This window comes from Jaculus jaculus, chromosome 6 (genome assembly GCF_020740685.1).
Source record: "Jaculus jaculus isolate mJacJac1 chromosome 6, mJacJac1.mat.Y.cur, whole genome shotgun sequence".
Taxonomy (NCBI): domain Eukaryota; kingdom Metazoa; phylum Chordata; class Mammalia; order Rodentia; family Dipodidae; genus Jaculus; species Jaculus jaculus.
The window spans coordinates 131,306,141-131,328,534 of record NC_059107.1 but is presented as its reverse complement, the minus strand read 5'-3'; the positions used below and the strand labels follow the sequence as shown (position 1 = coordinate 131,328,534).

General features: G+C 37.5%; 2 protein-coding genes across 3 annotated transcripts in view; one reads left to right on the top strand and one right to left on the bottom strand.

The window, feature by feature from the left end:
- The window catches only part of Tmtc3 (transmembrane O-mannosyltransferase targeting cadherins 3), a 36,375-nt gene extending 27,665 nt beyond the window's left edge, over positions 1-8,710 (bottom strand). Inside the window, exon 1 of the mRNA XM_004650160.2 lies at positions 8,552-8,710. The gene's annotated coding sequence lies outside the window, so the exon portion shown is untranslated. The remainder of the gene's footprint in view (positions 1-8,551) is intronic.
- A 247-nt stretch (positions 8,711-8,957) lies between these two features.
- Cep290 (centrosomal protein 290) overlaps positions 8,958-22,394 on the top strand; it is an 89,627-nt gene continuing 76,190 nt past the window's right edge. Inside the window, exons 1-9 of one of the 2 annotated variants that reach the window (XM_045153569.1) lie at positions 8,958-9,125; positions 9,669-9,797; positions 9,939-10,016; positions 11,090-11,159; positions 11,433-11,479; positions 14,616-14,759; positions 20,114-20,167; positions 20,898-21,050; positions 21,440-21,622. In XM_045153569.1, the coding sequence (XP_045009504.1) occupies positions 9,696-9,797; positions 9,939-10,016; positions 11,090-11,159; positions 11,433-11,479; positions 14,616-14,759; positions 20,114-20,167; positions 20,898-21,050; positions 21,440-21,622 (831 nt within the window). In that variant the 5' untranslated portion in view covers positions 8,958-9,125; positions 9,669-9,695. Of the gene's footprint in view, positions 9,126-9,469; positions 9,490-9,668; positions 9,798-9,938; positions 10,017-11,089; positions 11,160-11,432; positions 11,480-14,615; positions 14,760-20,113; positions 20,168-20,897; positions 21,051-21,439; positions 21,623-22,394 lie in introns of those variants that run through there. The other variant, XM_045153570.1, reaches the window with a different exon arrangement.

The window sequence follows — 22,394 nt, the reverse complement described above, 5'->3', positions numbered from 1 at the left end:
AATATATTTTTCTCACATCTTTTAATCTAGCTATTCATTAGACAGTTAACTAGTTAACATTCCTCACTACCTTTCACTCACTCATTTATTTGACTCATGTTATCGGTGTGACCCTATGAACATGAGTTTATGATCCACATGTAAATCATGATTTGTTTTCCCATTACAATGAAGACGTTTAGCTTAGAAAATAAGTGTTATAGATGACAGACTCTGAGCAAGTGAAAATGCATCATGCCAGCCACTCTTTAGGAAGGATTTACTGAAGGTAACCATGTAGACTAGGAAGAACTACATTCACTGCAGGATACAAAAAATATGAGCCATTCCATAAAGCTGAAAGTTATTTAAAAAAACCAGGCTGGTCTCTTTGGTTCTGAGTATTACCAAATATAACCTAGTTACTTATATACAACTTAGTTACAAGATAATTTAGTTACTATTGTGGAAGGCAGAATTAATAGCTCTTCAAAACTATCATGTCCAAATCTCCAGAACCTGTGAAGTTTTGGACAGCAAAAGAGTGGTGGTTTGACTAGATTGCCCCCAACATATTGTTTTTTTTTAATTAGTTTGTAGTTTGCATCTGCAGCCACCTGGCTGGAGGCAGTGTCACTGGGCAGATCTTAAGGTGTGGTGGTGTGTTTCAGATTTCAATCTAAAGATATACAAAGTGTGCCTAGCTAGAGTTCCTGAAGTGTGCTGTGTTGTGTGGCTTTTGACTTTTAGGCTGGTGCTTCTATCTCTCTGCTTGGTCCTATGAAAGCAGGCTAACTTCTTCTGCCATTATGAAAGTTCCCCTGGATCTGTAAGTTTCAATAAATATTACTTCCTCCATTAAAAAAAAAAAAAAAAAAAAAAAAAAAGAGACCTTACAGGTATGAAAGCCAGAGGAGGGGGTTTGGAGATCAAGACATTTTCCTGGAATTACCTGGGGTGGCTAATTCAATAAGAGCCCTTAGGAATAAAAGAAGAAAGCAGGAGAACCAGAAAACCAGAGGTTAGAAAGAAGATTTATGGCTGAAGACTATAAGCTAATAAACAAGGGTAGCTTCTCAACACTGGAGAAAGGAAAAACAAACAAACAAAACACTGTTGACTGCAGTGTCCAAAAGAAGTATAGCTCTACTGAGGCCTTGAGTTTAGTCTAACTAGAATCAGTTTGGATTCCGATTTCCAAAGCTGTAAGATAATAAAAATAACTGAATCTACTCATTTGTAGTGCTTTGTTACAGTAGCAGTAACTAGCACAGCACTGACAAAATCAGAAAATTTCAGATCTAAGAAGTGAATAATGTGAAATAAAACTTAAAAATTTCCATCTAGGTTATTAATAAAATCAAAGTGTGGGTAAAAACTTAAATCAGATGTAATCTGTATAAGCATATGTATGTATGCAGGATTTATACATGTGTAAAATTATACAAGAATCTGTATAATTATAGAATGTATTATTTTACTTAAGGAAAGCATAAAATTTCACCTAGCAAAATAGGAAGGAAATTCGTCATACTCTTTGAGAAGTATAGTTTGCAAATAAATGAAAAATTATGTATAGGATCATCTTAAATCCAGAAGTGACCTACCATCTTGAAAGGTTAGAAGTCATAATAACATGCAAAAATACTTATTCTAGTTAAAATAATGGAGAGGCTGAACTAGCATTTGTTTCAGTTCTTACTGTTACACTGCAGTTTTATACTCCTAGCAAAACTGCTCACAGCCTTCTGAAGTATCATGGCTAATGATTTTGGGGGGGGGGGAAGCAGCAAATGGAACCTCTCCCAAAAGATACTAGCAACCACTCCTCCCACACCAAAGCAAAAGAGCTATTAATGTAGTCATGCAATATATGACTTATTTTTATTTCTTTTTAAAATTTTATTTATTTGAGACACAAAAAGGTAGACACAGGGACAGTAGGTATGGGGTACCAGGACCTTCAGCCACTGCAAACCAACTCCAGGTGCATGTACACTGAGTGCATCAGGCTTTACATATGTACTGGGGATTAAAAATCTGGTCCTTAGGTTTTACAGGCAAGATGCTGACCATCTCTCCAGCCTAACACATGCCATTCTGATCTACATACTGCTTATAGAATAGTGGTCCTGAAATGATGTGGTTGTTTTAAATGTACAGGTATACTCCATGATGCTCACAGAATGTCACAGGCCTAATGATGCACTTCCAAGAATGTATCCCCATCTTTACATGCACATAATTGTATTGACAAAATTTGGCCTATGTTAAGCATCTGAAATACTTACATAGAAATAAATATTCAAATTATAAAGGTTGTTTTAAATCAAGACTACTTGAGTTCTAAGTGCAGCTGATTAAGAAGTTTAATCCTTTTATCTTGAGTTATCTTTAAAATGACATGCTGTGTTATAAACTAAGGTATTTTATGATTAAAGATTAATGAATACATTTATAAAGTGTTAATTTAGCGTGGTGGTTTGATTCAGGTGTCCCCCATAAACTTAGGTACTCTGAATGCTAGATCCCCAACTGATGAAGATGTGGGAATTAATGCTTCCTGGAGAGTGTGGACTGTTGGGGACGGACTGATGGGTGTTATAGCCAGTTCTCCCTTGCCAGTGTTTGGAACACTCTCCTGTTGCTATGGTCCACCTTATGTTGGCCAGGGGGTGATGTCCACCCTCTGCTCATGCCATTGTTTCCCCCTGCCATCGTGGAGCTTCCCCTTGAGCCTGTAAGCCAAAATAAATCTCTTTTTCCCAGAAGCTGCTCTTGGTTGGGTGATTTCTACCAGCGATGTGAACCTGACTACAACTTGGATAGATCAATAACTTCCACATAGTGAGGCAATAAAGTAAAACAAAACAAAACAAAACAAGAACAACAAAACACAGCATTTTAATTTACCTAAGTTTTACTTCGCAATTGAAATGCCAAGTTCTAATGTAATCATGCAAGCTCAGGTCATCCTTTGCCCCAGGTTTGGGCTCACTGTGCACAAGAACCCACTTGCCGTGGAACGGAGATATGACTTGTTCTCTCTACATCTAGAGACTGTGTCTTTTATTTTTGTTAAACATGTATTTAAATTTTTTTTTTTATCATTAAGAACATCCTTTGTATGGACAAACCATGTTTTGGTTTCATTTCTTCCGTCCTCCCTGTCCCCATTCTGCAGGGGGCCCTCCTCAGTGGGGTTGCTGGTATTCCCCATGGGGTTGTGAGGTATGCATTGTGGGAGCAGCAGTCAGTTATTGGGCACAGGCAGTGCATCTGGGCTTTGTTTTGTTTGTTTGTTTTTTGTAGCCCAGGCTGACCTGGAATTCACTATGGAGTCTCAGGGTGGCCTCGAACTCATGGCAATCCTCCTATCTCTGCCTCCCGAGTGCTGGGATTAAAGGCGTGCACCACCATGCCTGGCACATCTGGGCAATTTTAACACTATAGTTTTAGTTTTAGAGCAGAATGAAGGAGGAAGAAAGGAGTACAAAAGTGCTTACTTGACCAATATATTTAGACTGTGATTGGTATTTAGGTGTTGTATGAGGAACAAAAACCCCACGAAACAGCCCAGGATGCAGTTCAGTGGTAGACTGCTTGCCTATCATGTAAGGCGGGGGGGTTCCATTCCCAGTCCTGCCAAAAATATCAACAAAAATATTATCACTGAGGATTACCACTTTTTCTGTATTTCATCTTCTTTTGAAATAAGATTCTGGAAACTTAAGGTATCAAGAGCCTCTGCTTACTTAGATAAGCTTGTAATCATCACTCCCCCACTAACACATGGCTCTTTGGGGCACAACCTCAATAATGAGTTACCATGCCTGCAACATACTAGCACTTTCCCCCCTTTCTCTCATTTAAATTTCTTTGAAAAATCTTTAAAAATTCTTATGCTGTCTGTTTAAAAACTCTGTTCCTGTGAGGGATTTAGGAAGCATCAAGTAGGTATATCAATGAAGTGCTAGTGTTCACAGATAGACAGCACCTGAAGATATCTACTACTCATGGGGAATAAGATGAAAGTTCTGTGTAGATCTGGTTAGGCGACATATTCCCTCATTCATCTAGGTGTTCTTATGCAAGTAGTATGAAGACAAGTTAATAGCTATAATCAACTGACTTAAAGGCAACTATCCTTCATCATGTGGAAAGACCTCATTAAGTTATTTTAATCATCTTAACAGCAAAACTGAAATTTTCCTGAAGTGACTTCTGCTTCAGTATTGTGGTATCAGATCTTGTCGCACAGTTTTGTAGCAACCTAATTAGGGCTTGCAGGTCCCACAATAATTTAAATCAATTCTTAAACAAAGATATCATTAATTCTGGGTTAAAAAAATACTTTATTTGCAACATACCCCACACTACAAGCATGACAAGGACCCTTGGCACTGGAAACCAATACCAGAAATATGTGCCATTTTGTATATCTGTCTTTATGTGAGTACTGGAGAATCAAACCTAGGCTGGCAGGTTTTGCAAACAAGCACTTTTAACCACTGAACTCTCTATTTCCCCAGCCCTATTTCTAGATCTTTTTTTTAAAGACAGTGTCTCATGTATCACATGCTGGCCTCAAACTCATTATGTAGTCAAGGATGACCTTCTCTGATCTTCTATCTCCTGAGTGCTGAACTTAACAAGCACAGGCCACTACACCTGGTTTATGCAGTTCTGGGGATCAAACCCATGGCTCTCCACAAAAATATCTGTATTGGACACATACTTATCGTTCTCTTAGCTGTGCCTGAGATCACTCATGTATTTATAGGTTTCCTGTGGCTTGACTGGGCCTGGAGAGTTTAGATGATTAGTCTTCTCAAATTTGAAAGCCAGCCTGTGCTACTTTAGGCATATCCTCTAGTACTGTAGTCTGGACTTTTAAAAATGTGATCTCAGGACAATAGAAGGGCAAGTCTAAAAAAATGATAATCTCAGGATAATAGGAGGGCAAGTTTAATGTAAAACTTCTTTTACAAGCTGCTACTTTTTTTTTTTGGACGACAGGGTCTCATAACGTAGCCCAGGATAACCCCGCGAAAAATACACTGCCTGAGTCCTACTAGAATTACAGGCATGTACTATCATGCCTAGCTTTGTTTCTTTGTTTTGAAGCTGTCATCAACAAAGGGGGCAAAAATACAAAATCAATGTGGGAGTGGTTATGAAAGGACTAGGACAGCAAAATGTCTAAGGCTCCCCAAAGGAGACAGGGGAAAGAACTAATTCTAGCACATGCTATGAGCTCAGTTGAGGAATCATTTTTAGCTCTGTCCAGTAGCCACCTGCATGGCAAAGACTGGGAAGAAGAAAAAAGACAAGTAAAGGGAGATGAGAGTCACTGGGGGGTGGAGAACATTAACAAAACATTGTAATAGCTTTTCCTAATTGTAGGAAACACTACTTTTTGTAGACATACTAGCATACACACAGATAGATGCACAAAATGTAAGCAAATGGGATTAAAGATTTTATGCTTGCTTACAAGGAGATCTGTAATTGTTACTCATGAGCTACATTATAGGGATTAAAAAATCAATTCCTGGGCTGGAAATATAGCTTAATGGTTAAGGCACTTGCCTGCAAAGCCTAAGGACCCAGGTTTCATTCTCCATGTCTCATGTTAAGCCAGATGCACAAGGTAGCACATATCTGGAGTTTATCTACAGAGGCTAGAGGCCCTGGTGTGCCCATTGTCTCTCTCTACACCTGCCCTCCCTCCCTTTCTCTCTGTCTCAAATAAAAACTAAATGAATAAAATTCAAAACAAATCCAGCTTCTTCAACAAAAATTGTATTAAGTACTCCTTTTTCTTTTGTTAATAATCTAACACTATAATTATAGAAATAATTTAGAAAAAAATCTCTATGACTTTTGGAATATGTAGCCTGCAAAGTCATGCCCTTCTTTGTGAAATTTAAGAAACTCACCCTAAATTTCTCTTAGGATGAATAAAAATGTTCACAATAAAAAATAACTTCTCTGGGCTGGAGAGATGGCTCAGCAGTTAAAAAGCACTTACTTACAAAGTATGATGACCCTGGTTTGATTTCCCAATACCTACATAAAGACAGATGCACAAAGTGTTACATGCATGTGGAGTTCATCTGCAGTGAAGAGAGGCCCTGGAGTGTCCATGCTCACTCTCTTGTGCTCACTTTCTTTCCTTCTCTCTGTCTCTTTCTGCTTGCAGTTAAATAATAAATAAAATATTAAACCTACTCTAGTTATTACTATCTTGAAGTCTGTAAAATTAAGCCTGTATTCACACTAGTACCTACTAATCTTTCCATTCTCATGTTGAAGAGAAACAAGTACCTGCTTGTTACAATCATTTCTCTTCCAGAAAATGAGGCAGAAACAAACAAACAAAAAACATTACTATACACATAAGGAAATAAATTTCTTATGGTCATGTATTATTTTAGACACTGGAAAAGTAATCTACTATTCATTTTCTTGATAAATCAGAAAAAAAGGAAATAAAATCTTGGGAATATAAGTTTGATTGTCAAAGAGAACAGAGATAGCAATTACAAAAGGCAAGCCTTTCTTGTGAAAAGATTTTGGTGAGATCAAACTTCATAAAAGCCTAAAGGAGAAAAAAGACAAGTCTAAGCAAGTGTTCTTGCAACTATTTAATAAAAAAGGTCACATTAAAAATAATGTTGGAAGAGGGCTGGAGAGATGGCTTAGCGGTTAAGCGCTTGCCTGTGAAGCCTAAGGACCCCGGTTCGAGGCTCGGTTCCCCAGGTCCCATGTTAGCCAGATGCACAAGGGGGCGCATGCGTCTGGAGTTCGTTTGCAGAGGCTGGAAGCCCTGGCGCGCCCATTCTCTCTCTCTCCCTCTATCTGTCTTTCTCTCTGTGTCTGTCGCTCTCAAATAAATAAAAATTAAAAAAAAATAATAATGTTGGAAGAGATTGATGCAGAAATCTGAAGAAAAACAGAAAAACACAGAGATATAGCCATTTTTCTCAATATGAGTGAGTTGCTGAACTGCAATTTAAGTTTTAGGACAATAATCATGAGGCAATGTGCTTTCTGATATATTTCCTCTGTATAAGCTCCCAAAAATTGTTAAGACAATTAAAGAATAGAACTTAAATGAGTATACTGTAGTTAATATTGTCACTGAGAGTTACAACATTAGCTTCATAAGTTATTACTTCTTTGAACCTGTTCCTATTTCTAAAGAGTGAGAATAAAATTTACCAGTAGATGAGGAACTTTGGTTGGTGGAAATGTAGACACAGAAAGAGCAATACAAACAAGAATAAATGAATAAACAGAAAATGACAGACAAACAGATGTAATAAATGAAAAGGAAGTTGCAGTAGTTGCAAACCTCAAGTTCCTAATATAAAATATGTAGCAGTAAACATATTACATGTGTTCAAGAATAATACTTAATTCAAATTCTTGCATAAAATATAAAATTAGAATATGTAAATCTTAATACAATTTTTACTTCAATATTATTAAAACTTAAAACAGCAAGATTGAAGACTTTATAAAGACTGGTTTCCAGGACACCTGAAAGAAAAATCCTAATAAGCAAACCAGAAAGATGTGTTCAGTCACTACTTAAATGCGATCACATGCTTAACCTCTTCAGTTTCTTACCTTAGATGAAGAATGAGGACAATGTTCAGTGCTCGTTTCAGTGAACTGTTAGGAAGACTGAATTATCACCAACTATATTTGGTACACAATCTTTCAAAAATGAGTCAACACAACCATTCCAACAAATAAAATCTGGTGAATGTGGTTAAAACTTACCATACCAATGTCTTAATTGTCTATGTATTTTTCTTATTTTCCCAACCAACCACATATGTATTTTTCTTATTTTCCCAACCAACCACATGACTTACTAAAAGAAATGCATTTTCAAAAGGAAAAAAAAAATTGTGCCAGTGTTTTTTTCTCAAGTATTCTGTAAAAGACTAAGATAAAGATGAGACGCAGTTGTTCAAATAGTTGGAAACGTCATTTAGACTTCCTTAGTTACCCAGTGGATGGTGTCTATAATACTCCAGCAGGGCCGAAGACCACAGGCTGCGCATGACTTGCGGGGTCAGAGTGGTGGACAACTTACAACTTTAAGAGCCCCTTTAGTGACCAAGCAAGTGACAGCAATGGTATGGGTCTTACGGGCCCTCCTCTCTTTACCGTCAGCAGTGACTGGACAAGTCCCAACCTCACTCCTTTCTAGGGCCTTCCATGCTACTATCCCCGACTTAAGAAGCGCTGGAGCCCGTGAAGACCTGGTGCTCCGAGAAGGGCGGGCCGGAGGATGCCCAGGACCGGGCTCACTCAGCGGCCCCGCTCCCTGGCATCCAGGCAGATCTGCTATCAAGGAAGGAGAGAACTTTTATTTATTTATTTATTTATTTATTTTTTAACTCCTTCCGCTAGAAGGCAGGCCGGCAGGCAGGCAGTAAGGTGAGCTCGGCCGGCACACAGCGGAGAAGCAGCGCGGGCGTCCCCGCCGCGCCTCCAGCCAGCGCCCAGGGCTGGACTATCCCTCGCACATAGCCGACCGATCCGACCTCACCTGAAGGCAGCCCCAGCAAGGGGTGGTGGTTTAGGGAAACCTCCGGCCGAGCGGTCCAGCGAGGAACGCCAACGAAGGTAGGGTCATGTCTACCGCACTCAGGCCATCGCGCCTGGGCCGCGGCGCCTCCCGCCCTCCTGGGCGCTTCCCCCACTCCTCCCGCACGGGTGCAGTTTCCCCCGCACTGCACGCCGGGAAGTCCCTGCCGCCCCTTCTCAGAGACTACAACTCCCAATATGCATCGCTGCGCGGCAGGAACGGCACCCTGGGAATTAGAGTCCTCATCTCGCGGCTCTCCCTTGAGAAGTCTAGGGCCCCAGGGCGGGAAAAGTAAACGTAAAGCATCACCCACCGTCGTGAAATGTGGTTGCCTCTGATATCTGGGGCCTAGTCGCGGGGAGTGCGAGGTGTCGCCTAGCAGCAGCCGCCGCGCTGTGGTAGGCTCTGGACTCTTGGCGGGATCCGGATTACGCCTGGAGGAGTCGAGCCCGGGAACGGGCAGGGGCCGCGGCGGGCACAGCGTGGTGGTCGCAGTTGATGAGGGACTTGCCACGGGTTGCCAGCCCCGGTCCAGGTGGGTGGGTCCCTGGGAGGGAGCGGGAGCGGCTCTGTTTATTTACCTGACGCACGGTCAGCCACTACCCCGCCCCTTCCAGCCCAGAGCCCTCACCCCTCCGCTGGCGCGCAGTCCCGCCCTGGATTCTCGCGCACAACTTGATTGATACCTTGCAGCCTTTTATTTGCGCACCTTTTAAATAGCTCTCATAAAACCGAGAAGGGGACGCGTTTTCAGCGACCCCCCCCCCCCCCGCCCCGTGCTTGTCATCAACACATGTTCGCGCGCGTCCCTGTTAACCTGGCTGGGAATAGGGGAAGTCTGCAGAATCCTAGTTCTGACTTGGGTTTTAGAACAGAAGTGATCTTATTCTATTTAGTGGGTACAGTATGTAAAGGGTTGTGCCAATTGCTATACTTTTAATCCAGTCTATTTTGCTCATTGCATGTTTTTTATGACTCAGGAGCCACAGTTATATGCAAACAAAAAATTATGTTATTGTAAAAACATGGGAATGTGGTTTATCTTGAAAATATTTAATACCTGCCTATTTTGTTACAGGACGTGGGAGACGGTGGAAAATTAAAGATGTCACCTAATATAAACTGGAAAGAGTTAATCAAAGTTGACCCAGATGATTTGCCTCGACAAGAAGAACTGGCAGATAGTTTATTGGTTTCTTTATCCAAGGTACTTAGTTGATAAATAATGCATGCACATATAAATACAAGTGATTAATTTAAGTTGCTCTGAAATAATTGAATGTTACAATGGAAAGACTGCTTATATTTGCCTTAAATTTATTAAATGCTCTCTTTTTTGTTAATATAGGTGGAAGTAAATGAAATAAAAAATGAAGATCAAGAAAATATGATACATCTTTTCAGAATTACTCAGTCACTCATGAAGGTTTGTATGCAGTTGGTATTTAGCAGCAGTAGAAGAAACATCTGTTCCTATGTAATGTTTGTAAAAGCATCTGGAAATACCAATGTCAGCCCTCGAAAATGAGTTATTTTTAAATGTTGCTTGTACATTGTAATATGCAAAGCAAAGCTAGTTGCTAAAGTTCCTAAAAGAATGTGGTGGGGGAAACAGAAATAATGTTTAAGTATAACATAAGGCAATATATGTTGGGTTCCTAATAAAAATTTCAGATACTGACTGCTCTAATGGTGAGTTGGTAAGAGGATTCCAGAGCTGCTGTTTATCTTAATTAAATATTAGAAATGTACTTATTCTTTATATTTGAAGAAACAAATGTATAAAATTTGCATCAAACAGTAGATGGATGTTGGGTAGATAGTTTGGGATAATCTTTCAAGCTCCTTAAGGGGATATATAATTACTGAAAATTAAGGAGCTGGTAAATTTTTTTGCAACATAATTAGCAGATATGAAAATATGCCTTAGGAAGGCAAACCAGATGTGTTATTTAGGATAAATTGATGTGTATTAGAGCTGATAAGCCATATTGGATATAAAACTTGAGGGGGAAAAGAAAAATCAAAGATGGTTCAAACTCTTCCAAGTCTAGAATGTATAGGCATTTAAAAACTAAATTAAATTTAAAAAAATTATTTATTTGAGAGAGTGAGAAGGGGGATGAAGAGAGAGAGACAGACAGACACACACAAATAGAGAGAGGGGGAATGGGCACACCAGGGCCTCTAGCCACTGCACATGAACTCCAGACATACATGTCCCCTTGTGTATCTGGCTTACATGGGTTCTGGAGAATTGAACTGGGGTCCTTAGGCTTCACAAGCAAACACCTTAAGTGCTAAGCCATCTCTCCAGTCCTAGAATGTATCATTCATGTAATTATCCATCAGATTTACAGAATGTCTCCATGTGCCAAACATTACAGTTACTGAGGAACTGAGCAAGCAGTAAAACCGTACATGCATTTTCACTTCTTATATTCCAGTGTAAAGAATGTGGAAACAACTTTTTTTTTTTTAATTTCTTTTAATGTTTAGATGAAAGCTCAAGAGGTGGAGCTAGCTTTGGAAGAAGTTGAAAAGGCTGGAGAAGAACAAGCTAAGTTTGGTAAATGCCTTGGGAACAACTACTGGGCTGCTAATAGATTATACTTATTCATTAAACAATAGGAAATTAAATTTAGCATTCTGTTGCATATAAAATTTATTTTAAAAGAATTTTCTAGAACTATTTATATATCTGATATATAGTAATTACTTATATATTTTTTAAAATCAGGGTAGAATATTTTAACTGTATTTTGTTATTTTTTGAAAGTTATTTAAAAATTTATCTTCAGGTAAATCTAACAAATCAAAACACTTGTCTTTTTTAAAATAGAAAATCAGTTAAAGTCGAAAGTAATGAAACTGGAAAATGAGCTGGAGGTATGTCCTTTTGTATTTACTTGGCTATAATTGTCACATACTATCTTGAATTATTTTCAAATTTTCCTATTATTGCCTAGAAAAATCACAAGGATAATATTATTCTCATTGTTATTTATTCAATACAGAAAGCATACTTCCTGTGCTTTGTAAGCTTCCCAGTTGTGAACAAAACAAAAAAAGTTAATAGTTGAATGAATGGGGCTGGAGAGATGGTTTAGTGATTAAGGGACTTGCCTGAAAAGCCAAAGGACTTAGGTTTGATTCTACAAGACCCCCATAAGCCAGATGCACAAGGTGGTGAATGCATCTGGAGTTTATTTGCAGTGGCTAGAGGCCCTGGCATACCCATTCATACCCTGTCTTTCTTTCTTAAAATAAAATAAATATAATAAGTATATTTATAATAATATAAACAAATATATATATTTATAATAAAATAAATACAATAAAATATGTTTTAAAATAATTGAATGGAGCTGAAAGTCTAGATAAGTATATAGAGGAATTACTAATAATTGAGGCAGAAGTAGGCATGAATTAATATATTGAGATTCTTGAGGAGATAGGAAGAAATGTGATACAAATGGACTGGCTTTAAAAATTTTTTTTTTGTTTATTTTTTAAATTTATTTAAGAGTGACAGACAGAGAAAGAGGCAGGTAGAGAGAGAGAGACAGAATGGGCACACCAGGGCCTCCAGCTACTGCAGACGAACTCCAGATGTGTGCGCCCCTTATGCATCTGGCAAACATGGGTCCTGGGGAGTTGGGCCTCAAATCGGGGTCCTTAGGCTTCACAGGCAAAAGCTTAACTGCTAAGCCATCTCTCCAGCTCTGGACTGGCTTTTTAAAGAAGAGAGGGATAAGTATATGTAAAATGTTTTATGTTTATAAATTTAATGTTTAGGAATTGAGAGACTAGAAATGAGAGTATCTGTCAAAAATAAAAGTGGAAGTTGGTCTGGTTAAAATTTAAAATGTCAGATAAAACTTGAACCATAGTGAAGAAAGCACTGGAAACCTGGAGTCAGACTTGAGTTCCATCCTCATTCCCTTAACTTGTTGAAATCTGTGAAACTGGGTAAATTATCTATTCCTGCTGTATGTCTAGCTCTTTCAGTGTATCAAACACTTTCTATATACTGGTTATAGATGATAAGTGAAGTTGAGTTGATCTTGTGTTAGTGTTTATCCAAGCAGTTGTTGCCGAATAGAAAGATATGGCAATTGAAGATCTTCACAACCAAGTGGTTGAAGTAATGGCTCTGAAATCTTTCCTGAATAGGTAAAGAAGTCAACATTGGGGTTAAGGGTAGGAGGAGGTTAGAGATAAGGAAGTGAAAAGTCACAGTATATGGTTCTTTGAGGTCAAAAGAAAGATAGACTTGAAATACTTGAGAGAATTTTCTGGCTTACATAAGGATGGTTATGGCATGTGTGTGGCAGCCTATAGGAAATACAAGAAAAAAAAAAAAAAGGCCTGTCATGATGCCTTAGCAGTTAAGACAGTAGTCTATGAAGCCTAAGGACTCAGGTTCATTTCCCCGGTACCCAGTGGATAAGCCAGATGCACAAGGTGTCCCATGTGTCTAGAATTTGTTTGCACCCTGGTGTGCCTATGTTCTCTTTCTCTCTCGACCCCTGTCTCTCTCCCACCTCTTCTCTCTATTAAACAGATAAATACTGGAAAGGCTGAGCTATCACGTACCTAATTTCCCAGGGAATTTTACACTATAACTAGCTTGCTGATGTTACAGTTATGTAGAAATGGAAGAGTTGTATATCTTGTAAAATTCACAATAGATAGTGATTTTACAGAATGGTAGAAGAGTAGCAAGTTGAAAGTTGCGGCAAAGAGTCAGTCTACTTAGAGAATACCAGCACTTTTCCATGATTCTAAAAGAATGAACAATTTTTGTTGAAGGAGTTCCAAGGGACTTAGTATAGTAAACCACATTGCAGGTAAGGAGATAAAATAGTATTCCCTAAAAATGCTAAGGATGTAAATACACACACACACACACACACACACACACACACACACACACACACACTTTGGGATAGGATTTTAATATGGTGGAAAGGTTCTTGAAGAAGAATGAAAAGAACAGTAATTCAGAGAGAAATAACAGCTGTATGGTGAAAACATTAGTGTGAGCCAAGGTTATGTGACCATTGCAATGTTTGGGCCATGATCCAAATTAACACAAATGTAAAAGAAATGAATTCATCTGGCTGCCAGATTTTGAAGGTATTCTAAATCTTGGCTGTCCACTATGTTAATACAAATGATTTATTCTTATATATATTATATTTGTTAAAATTAAAAATTAAATTTTTTAGTTGTACTTGCCTCATTTTAAATGCTCGGTTGGCTACTAAGCTGGACAGTTGAGGACAGCACAGAGACATTTCTGTTATGTTAGAAAAATACTGTTCAACAGCAGTGGTCCAGCTAGTCTATGTATGAGGGAAAGAACAGGTCAAGAGCACCAAGGTGCTGTGGTGCGTTGGAGTTTGTTGCGGGTCTCTATGGCTTAGGAACAGCTTGATAATTCATAGCATATAATTTGTGCCTTTGCTGTTTAGTCTGATACCTGTACCATAGTGGCTAGAACAGATGCTGAGTGACTAATAGTCAGTTTTTTAAAAAAATATTTTATTTTTATTTACTTGATAGAGAAAGAGGGAGGGAATGGGCATGCCAGGGCCTCCAGCCACTGCAGATGAACTCCAGATGCCTGTGCCCCCTTGTGCATCTAGCTAACATGGGTCCTGGGGAATCGAACCTTGGTCCTTTGGCTTTGCAGACAAACGCCATAACTGCTAAGCCATCTCTCCAGCCCAAGGGTCAGTTTTTTTTAATAGTTTGGGGTTCAAGAAAGCCTATAGAGTTGATGGCTTATGGACTAAAGCTTAAATGAGTTCAGTTTTCTTAAGAAAAAAAAAAACAAAAATCAAGGCCCTAGTAGCATAAAATGGTCCTTAAGCTCATATGATTTTCAACCTCTGATATGGAAGCATAATGAAACTTCAAGTCAAGGTAATTACTTGTTTGTTCACTCATTTTAACCTTCAGGTATAATGGAATTGATTATATTTGGAGTTACTAACCTTTGGCCTATTACCTTAAGATGGCTCAGCAGTCTGCAGGTGGACGGGACACTCGGTTTTTACGTGATGAAATTCGCCAACTTGAAAAGCAATTGGAGCAAAAAGATCGAGAATTAGAGGATATGGAAAAGGAGTTGGATAAAGAGAAGAAAGTTAATGAACAAGTAAGCCATCTTTCTAAAATAAATCTTAACTCTTCAAGTTAAGGTGCTATACATTTGACCTTTTCATGATTCCTGGTTATATCAGTTTTATTATATATTATATTTGAGGAATAATCTAAACCTATCTTTTATATCATTGTTCATTTTATCACATTTTTAAAAGATAATGGGTTTCCTACTTACAGTGATATAACTTGGAGACTAATTCTTTAATATTGAGCCATGTTTTCCTGAGGATATAGGATTATATACATAAAATTAATGCTCTGTCCTTGGATATTGGTAGGAATAATTTAATCCCCATTCATAAACAGGTGATTTCCTTTACTGTCACAGTTTATTTAAGATAAAATGTTTTATATGTATTAGTACATTTATATGTGGTAATACTGGAAAGCTTAACTATTTGGCCATATACTTTTCTAGCTAGTAGAAGATAGAATGTGGGAAAGGTTTACGTTGGTAATTCCATCTTTTCCTTTAACCAGTTAGTTAGTTTTATTATTCCTAGCATAGCAGAAACTTATATAAAAATGGTATTACATAATAGCAACAATTTTCTGCTTCTCTGGGATATTTACAATTCATATTAAGCACAAAATAAAGATGGTATATGTTGGTGATACATCAGTATGTAATAGTATTCTGACATACTCTGTGTGGGAATACCTAAACCAGTCTTGAGGTATAAGATGCTATCTGTAAATTGAGTCCTGAAGTACAAGTTGGTATGGCAACAGAAATGAATCATTCTGAAACGATCATTCAGAAAAGATCATTCTGGATAGAAAGTACAACATATACTTAGAACTAGAGGTAAGGGATATAGTTTAGGAACTATGGATTATTTGGCCTGGTATATAGATAAAATATAGTCTTCCTTATTAGTCAGGTACTTTATGTACATTAATGCATCATTCCTTACTTGAGACTTGCTATATATAAGATAGATACCATTTCAATAATGCTACAAATGAAGAAATTAAGAGATGCAAACATAGTAATTGTCCTTGGTTACACAGCTAATAAGTGACAAAGTCATGATTTAAATGCAAACAGCCCCATTCAAGCATATGCTGTTATCGTAGGAAACTTTTTCCCTTGGAGTGATACAAACACATGTCTTCTCCCCACAAAGGGCACAAGTGGCAGACCAAGGGATGATTACAATAAAACCAGTTTTGGTAAACCAGTGAATTTATTGGGATTACTTACAGAGCAGGGTGAGGTATTGCTTACAGGAGTACTAGATGACTCAAATGCATCCTCACCATGAGAAGTCTCATCCTGTCCTGGATGACAACCTCTCCTAGCATGGCTGCTTCAACTCAAAGGGATCAGAATCACCAGAAAGCCACCTCAGCATAGGTGACGACTCATGGAAGCTGCATCTGTGGAGCAAACAGCACCACTTGCAGGCGGCTCCATCAGAGAATTCTGGCAACTGCTAAAATAGACTTGTGTGACACTTTTTTCCTGGGGAGATACAAACATGCATCTATTTGTATAGGGAACTGAGTCAACAGAGATGGCACTAGAGATAGAGTGGAGAATCAGAAAATTTATTCATTTCGACATGGACTTAAGGGAATAATTTCCAAAGCCTGACTACTGATCTCTGATGGTTCAAAGTTTTTATTTTTATTTTTATTTTTATTTTTGGTTTTTGGAGGCAGGGTCTAACTGCAGCTCAGGCTGACCCGGAATTCACTATGCAGTCTCAGTGTAGCCTCAAACTCTCAGCAATCCTCCTACCTCTGCCTCTGGAGTGCTGGGATTAAAGGCATGCACCACCCATGCCTGGCTGGTTCAGAGTTTTTGTAGACAGTATGGCAGGCAGTCTGACATCATCTTGGGTTCTTCGTACTATTGGTGGGTTATAAATTTCTAAGGTTTCATGATTTTGGGGGAAACAGAAAACTCCTTAGCCATAAGTCAGCAATAAGAAAGTACAAATTTAGAATAGAAAGCTGTTGGTCCAAGGGTGTTCATGTCTATGGCTACATGAATCAGATAACATACAAGCAGGGAACAGCTGCATAGATAGGGAGGGGACTCAGCATAATGCTGTCTCTGTGGTAAAGGCTTGTACACTAGAAACTGTTTTAGAGTATCATCTGGGCTTACTTTCTTTGTTAAATTTCTTCTACCACATACTCATCCCAGACAGGGCACAGATGTCAGACTAAAGGACGAATGCACCAAAATAGGTTTTGGTGAACCAATGAGTTTATTGTCTGTGGTAGTTGATGAATGGATGACCCCCAATATAGTCAGAATTTTATTAAAGTTTGTAATTTAGATCTGCAGCCACTTGGCTGTAGAAGGTATCACTGGGCAGATCCTAGGGTCCAGCCCTAAGGTGTGGTGGTAGATTTAGAATTCCAGTCTAAAGATATTCAAAGTGCTTGAGCTTTGCCTGAGTTTCTGAAGTGTGTTTGCTTGCTTTTTTGGTGATGGTTTTCCTCTCCCTGCATGGACCTATGAAAGCATCCAGCTTCTTCTGCCATTATAGAACTTCCCCTGGATCTGTAAGCTTCAATAAATATCCCTTCCTGCATAACTGTGCCCGAGTGGGAAGCTCAGCGCCATGACCTAAGGCTGTCTGCTCCATTGGGTTTACTTACAGAAAGGTTGAAGGCTGCCTAAAGGAGCCTGGGTGATTCAAAGGCAGCTTCATAGCCAGAAAGCCCACCCAGCATACATGACAATTCATAGAAGCTGCCTCTCTGGAATGCATTGCACACCTTGCAAGCAGCTGCCCTACTAGTTGGAGAGTCTCTCCTCAAGCCATGGCATACCCTTTTTATAACCGTAGGGAGAGATTTTCAGATGTAGCAGTACCTGACATGACTACCTGAGCCTCCCTCTTCCCTGCAGAGGTGAATGTATTAATTTAGAAAAAATCAATATGTAATATTGGACAGTGTGCTCAACAAATACTTATTGCTCCTTGTGACAGTCTTGTGAAAGTTCCAGTTCTCCCAGACTTCTTGACCCTTTGACTCCTTCCTCCTTTAAATAGGTAATGTTTCAATTCAGAGGAATTTGTTATATAAGAGGCCTAATTAATGATTGGCAGGATTAGTAGGTGCAGTCATGTTTGAAAAAAGTAGAGAGTTGAGTGTGAGAAGAGAGAAGAATTTGTGGGCTGGGCCATGGGTTAATGCATAGTGTTATTTACTCAGAGGGAACATGGAGAAGCTTGGAGGTTAGAGCTTATTTTATCAGTTTGAGGCATATTGAGTTTGGAAGTATTATGGGCTAATTAAAAAAGTGTATCTGGGAATCTGTAAATAACAGAAGGTACTAGATAGGTGATTAGGATATATGGTCTCAGTTACAGATATTATTGAAGCCAAGAAAACGAATGTAAGATAGCTCTGAGAAATGTCCAATAAAGCAATGAAGTAAGAACAGGTGCTTTGAAGGAATAGCAATCAGGAATGTAGCAATGGACAACCCAGAAAAAGCAACAGTAACAGTGTTTTTAAATATTAAGTTCCTGATTCCCCAGTTCAAAACAAAATGAGAGTTAGCCTTATACAATAGTAGAAATCATCAAAATGAAACTCCTAAAATTTGTGTTGTACTTTGTATTTTATGAGTGTTCTTTTATTATGTTCATTCTTTAAACTTCTTAAAATACACTTTTATAATCATTCTAAGAAAAACAATACTTATTATCCTCTTGTGTATATTCAGTAGTTAATACTGTGCCATATTACCTTCTGTTTTCTGTCAGCACCTTATATACGTAGATGCACCTTTCTGTCTCTCACCAACTTGTTTTTTTTTTTCTGAACCATTTGAGAGTTTATTTTAGATATTGATACTTTACTCCTAAATATGTCATCATATCTTTCCTAAATGGGTGTTCTCTTTAAAACCACAATATAATGAGTATGTTTAAGAAATTTAATATTGATTCAGTATTATTATCTAATCTATAATTAGATTTTCTTTATTGATCCAGTAATATCCTTCATAATTCTTAATAGATTATATCTAATATCTGAGGCTCCATCAGTGATTATACTTACTGTAGCTTTTAGTATAGTCTACACTATTATGGTTTGATCCTCTCCTTGAGTAAGGGAGAAACAGAAAAGTGAAAGGTCATCAGAGAGATGGTTTTTGTAGAATCAGCAATAAAAGCCATCATAATGGTTATAATGTTTTCCTATTGAGAGAAGCAGAAGAAAACAGTCACAAATGAAATTACTCATATGTGGAGAGGACATTTTATGTTTTACTTTTGCTATTCTGTTCATTGAATGCTGTGCTAAGGACTTTATCATATCTCTTATGTCAACATATGAAATAAAAAAAAACTGGATTTAAGAGCTAGTAAGTGATTTTTGCACAATACTCTAGGAATTGATTGACAGTGGTTAAAAACTTAGGCCAATCTGATTTCAAATTGCTTCATTTAACCATTGTGTTATACTGCCTTGCTTTTTAAATTTTTCTAGGTAGTTCAGTGCCTACTAAAAGCAAAGAGTTTTTCTCTATGATATAGAGACTAGCAAAATGTAATTATCTTAGGTAGAGAAACATTCCTTTTATTAGGAGATTTATTTTTTGAATCTGTAAGTATCATTTCATGTATGTATGGTTTTCCTGTGTGTGTAGGTATATGCTATTATATGTGCATGTGTGTGGAGGACAGAAGGCAAATCTTGGGTTTCATCCTCAGAAATGTGCTTCACCTTCTTTGAGACAAGGTTTTCTCATTGTCCTGGAACTCAATTGACTGGTCTGACTGGCCAGTGATCCCCAGGGATCTGCCTGTTTCTATTTCCCCAACACTGAGATGATAGACACATGCCATCCTGCTCAGCATTTTCATATGAGTCCTGGAGATCAATCTCAGGTTGTCAGGATTGCAAGACAAGCACTTTAATAAATGAGCTATTTCCTTAACCTTGATTTATTTGTTTAGTTTCTGTCTGTATCTTATGGCCTCCTATTGGTGTATATAGTTTTGTTTAATTTTTTAAGCTGTGTCTTTTTCATACTTTCTAATTCATAGTTTCCAAAAATGATTCTTTTTAATATATTTTAATTGGGAGCTAACATACGGCTGTAAAGTAGCTTGATCGTGTTATGTCCCCTCTCCATCCCTCATCCACTGAGGACCCTCTTCTTTCATTGTAGTCCTTCCTCTGTTTTTTGTCTTTTCTTTTTTGCCCTCTGTCATTTTACCATGAAAGGTGGAGGATGGTATAGAATCTGTATTAGTTAAATATTCTATGCTTTATGGAAAGGATATAAATTTCAAATAAACAAACTGAAAACCTGGCCTTTGATTGAATTGCTGCTAAGTTTTATCTTTTTTTTTTTCTTTTTAGTTGGCTCTTCGAAATGAGGAGGCAGAAAATGAAAACAGCAAATTAAGGAGAGAGGTTGGTGGAAAAATAAAGTGGAGCAACAAAGATGCTTGTTTTAATAAAAAAAAAAACCTTACATGTTAAGTTTATGTAAAAATTACATTTTATAAACCAAATATTTATTTTAACCAGAAATGATTTTTAAATTGGGTAATATTGTAGTAAAGTATGATTTGTCATAGGATATTAGAAAATACAGAAAAACATGAGGCTGTTAAATAATATATTACACTGTCAGATCTGTGAAGGTACATCCTGTTTTCTGTTATCTAAGTCATTTTTGCTGATTGAGTACGAGAGTAGATTTTCTGTTCTTGTCGCTCTTATCCATTTGTTTAAATATTTGTTTCTCATAAAGCTTATGAATTTTGTTCATTATTTGATTCTTCCAAACCAGAGAATGCTTGTTCATTTATATTATAAAAATCCCTTTTAATGTGGTGAAATATTCTTTTTGTTGATAATCAATATTTTTACTTTCCTTGGTTTAATGTATATTACTATCTTAATACTTTTTATTTTTGCTTCAATTTCTGATTATTTTTAATTATGTGTTGCCTTTCTCATCTCTAACTTTCCTTTCCTGTCCTTTTCTGAAGAACAAACGTCTGAAGAAAAAGGTGAGGCTGTAAGGGTAGTAGAACGTTGGGAATTTAAATCGATAACACTCTAGCAGTATATAGACTATGTGGTTTTGCAATTCTGGATAGTTTTTCAGTGGACTGTTGTGCTTGGTCTACCCTAGAATGAACAGCTTCGTCAGGATATTGTTGACTACCAGAAACAAATAGATTCACAAAAAGAGTCACTTTTATCAAGAAGAGGAGAGGATAGTGACTACCGATCACAGTTGTCTAAAAAAAACTATGAACTTGTTCAATATCTGGATGAAATTCAGGTAAGATTAATATAGTCAATTCAGGGCAATGATTTTTGTAAAATTTTAATATGCTATAAAGCTTATATTTAGTCCTCACAAATTATTCATTATATATCTACCAATATGAACTTTTGAAACATGAAATAAGTTGTAGTTTTGAAGTTATAATTCTTTATTCATTCTTTTCATAGTTGTCTATCTTGAGCACTAAAACCAGTTGAGATCCTATACATAGTTTTCTAGATACTTCATTTTATTTCCTTGACCAATGCCAGTTTATCTTACAGGTCTATCAAGAATGGTTTTTTTCTTAGTGGATGCTTAAGATTTAATTTAATTTTAATTTAGTTTAAATTATAGTTCCATATAAAAGATTTATAATCTCATAGTATGTTTAACTGTCTTAGACCTTAACAGAAGCAAATGAAAAAATTGAAGATCAGAATCAAGAGATGAGAAAAAACCTAGAGGAGTCTGTGCAGGAAATGGAGAAGATGACTGATGAGTATAACAGGATGAAGGCCATTGTGCATCATACAGATAATATCATGGACCAACTGAAGAAAGAAAATGAGCATTATCGACTTCAAGTAAGAATTGTTGTTAGAATGACTGGTTTCAAAAGGCTTTATGTTTTGTTGCTATTTATCTAAAGCTAGAAATATGTTAGTTTTCGGAAATATGATTTTTGTCTTCTTTCTAAATACAGTAATATATTTCCATCCTGATAATATTTGTCTGTGTGTGTTTTTTTCCTTCCACAAAACACCTTGCAATTCTCACGTTTAAATAGGTGTATGAGTCAGAATAGTCCTGCAAAGCTGGTAATCATAGGGATTTCTGCAAAATGCTATTGAGAGACCTGTGAATGTATACTTATTTTGCTTGTGTGTTTGTTTTGTTTCTTTGAGGCAGGGGTTCACTCTATTCCAGGGTGACCTGGAACACACTCTATAAGTCTAGGCTAGCCTTAAACACATAGCACTCTTTCTGCCTCAGCCTTCCATGTGCTGGTATTAAAAGCATGCACCGCCATGCCTGTCTAATTTTATATCTTAAATACACTCAAAAAAACTGTTGGGCTGGAGAGATGGTTTAGTAGATAAGGCACTTGCCTGCAAAGCCTAAGGACCCATATTCTACCCTCCAGATCCCACATAAGCCAGACACACAAGGTGTTGCAAGTGTGCAAGGTCACACATGTTCACAAGGTGCCACACATGTCTGGAGTTTGACTGCAGTGTATAGAGGCCCTGGTGTTCCAATTCTCTCTCTCTTAAAAAAGTATTGCTCATTACTTACAAAGGAGTGACATTTTTAAAAAGTAAAATAATATTTAAGAAATATAATGCCCAAGAGTAA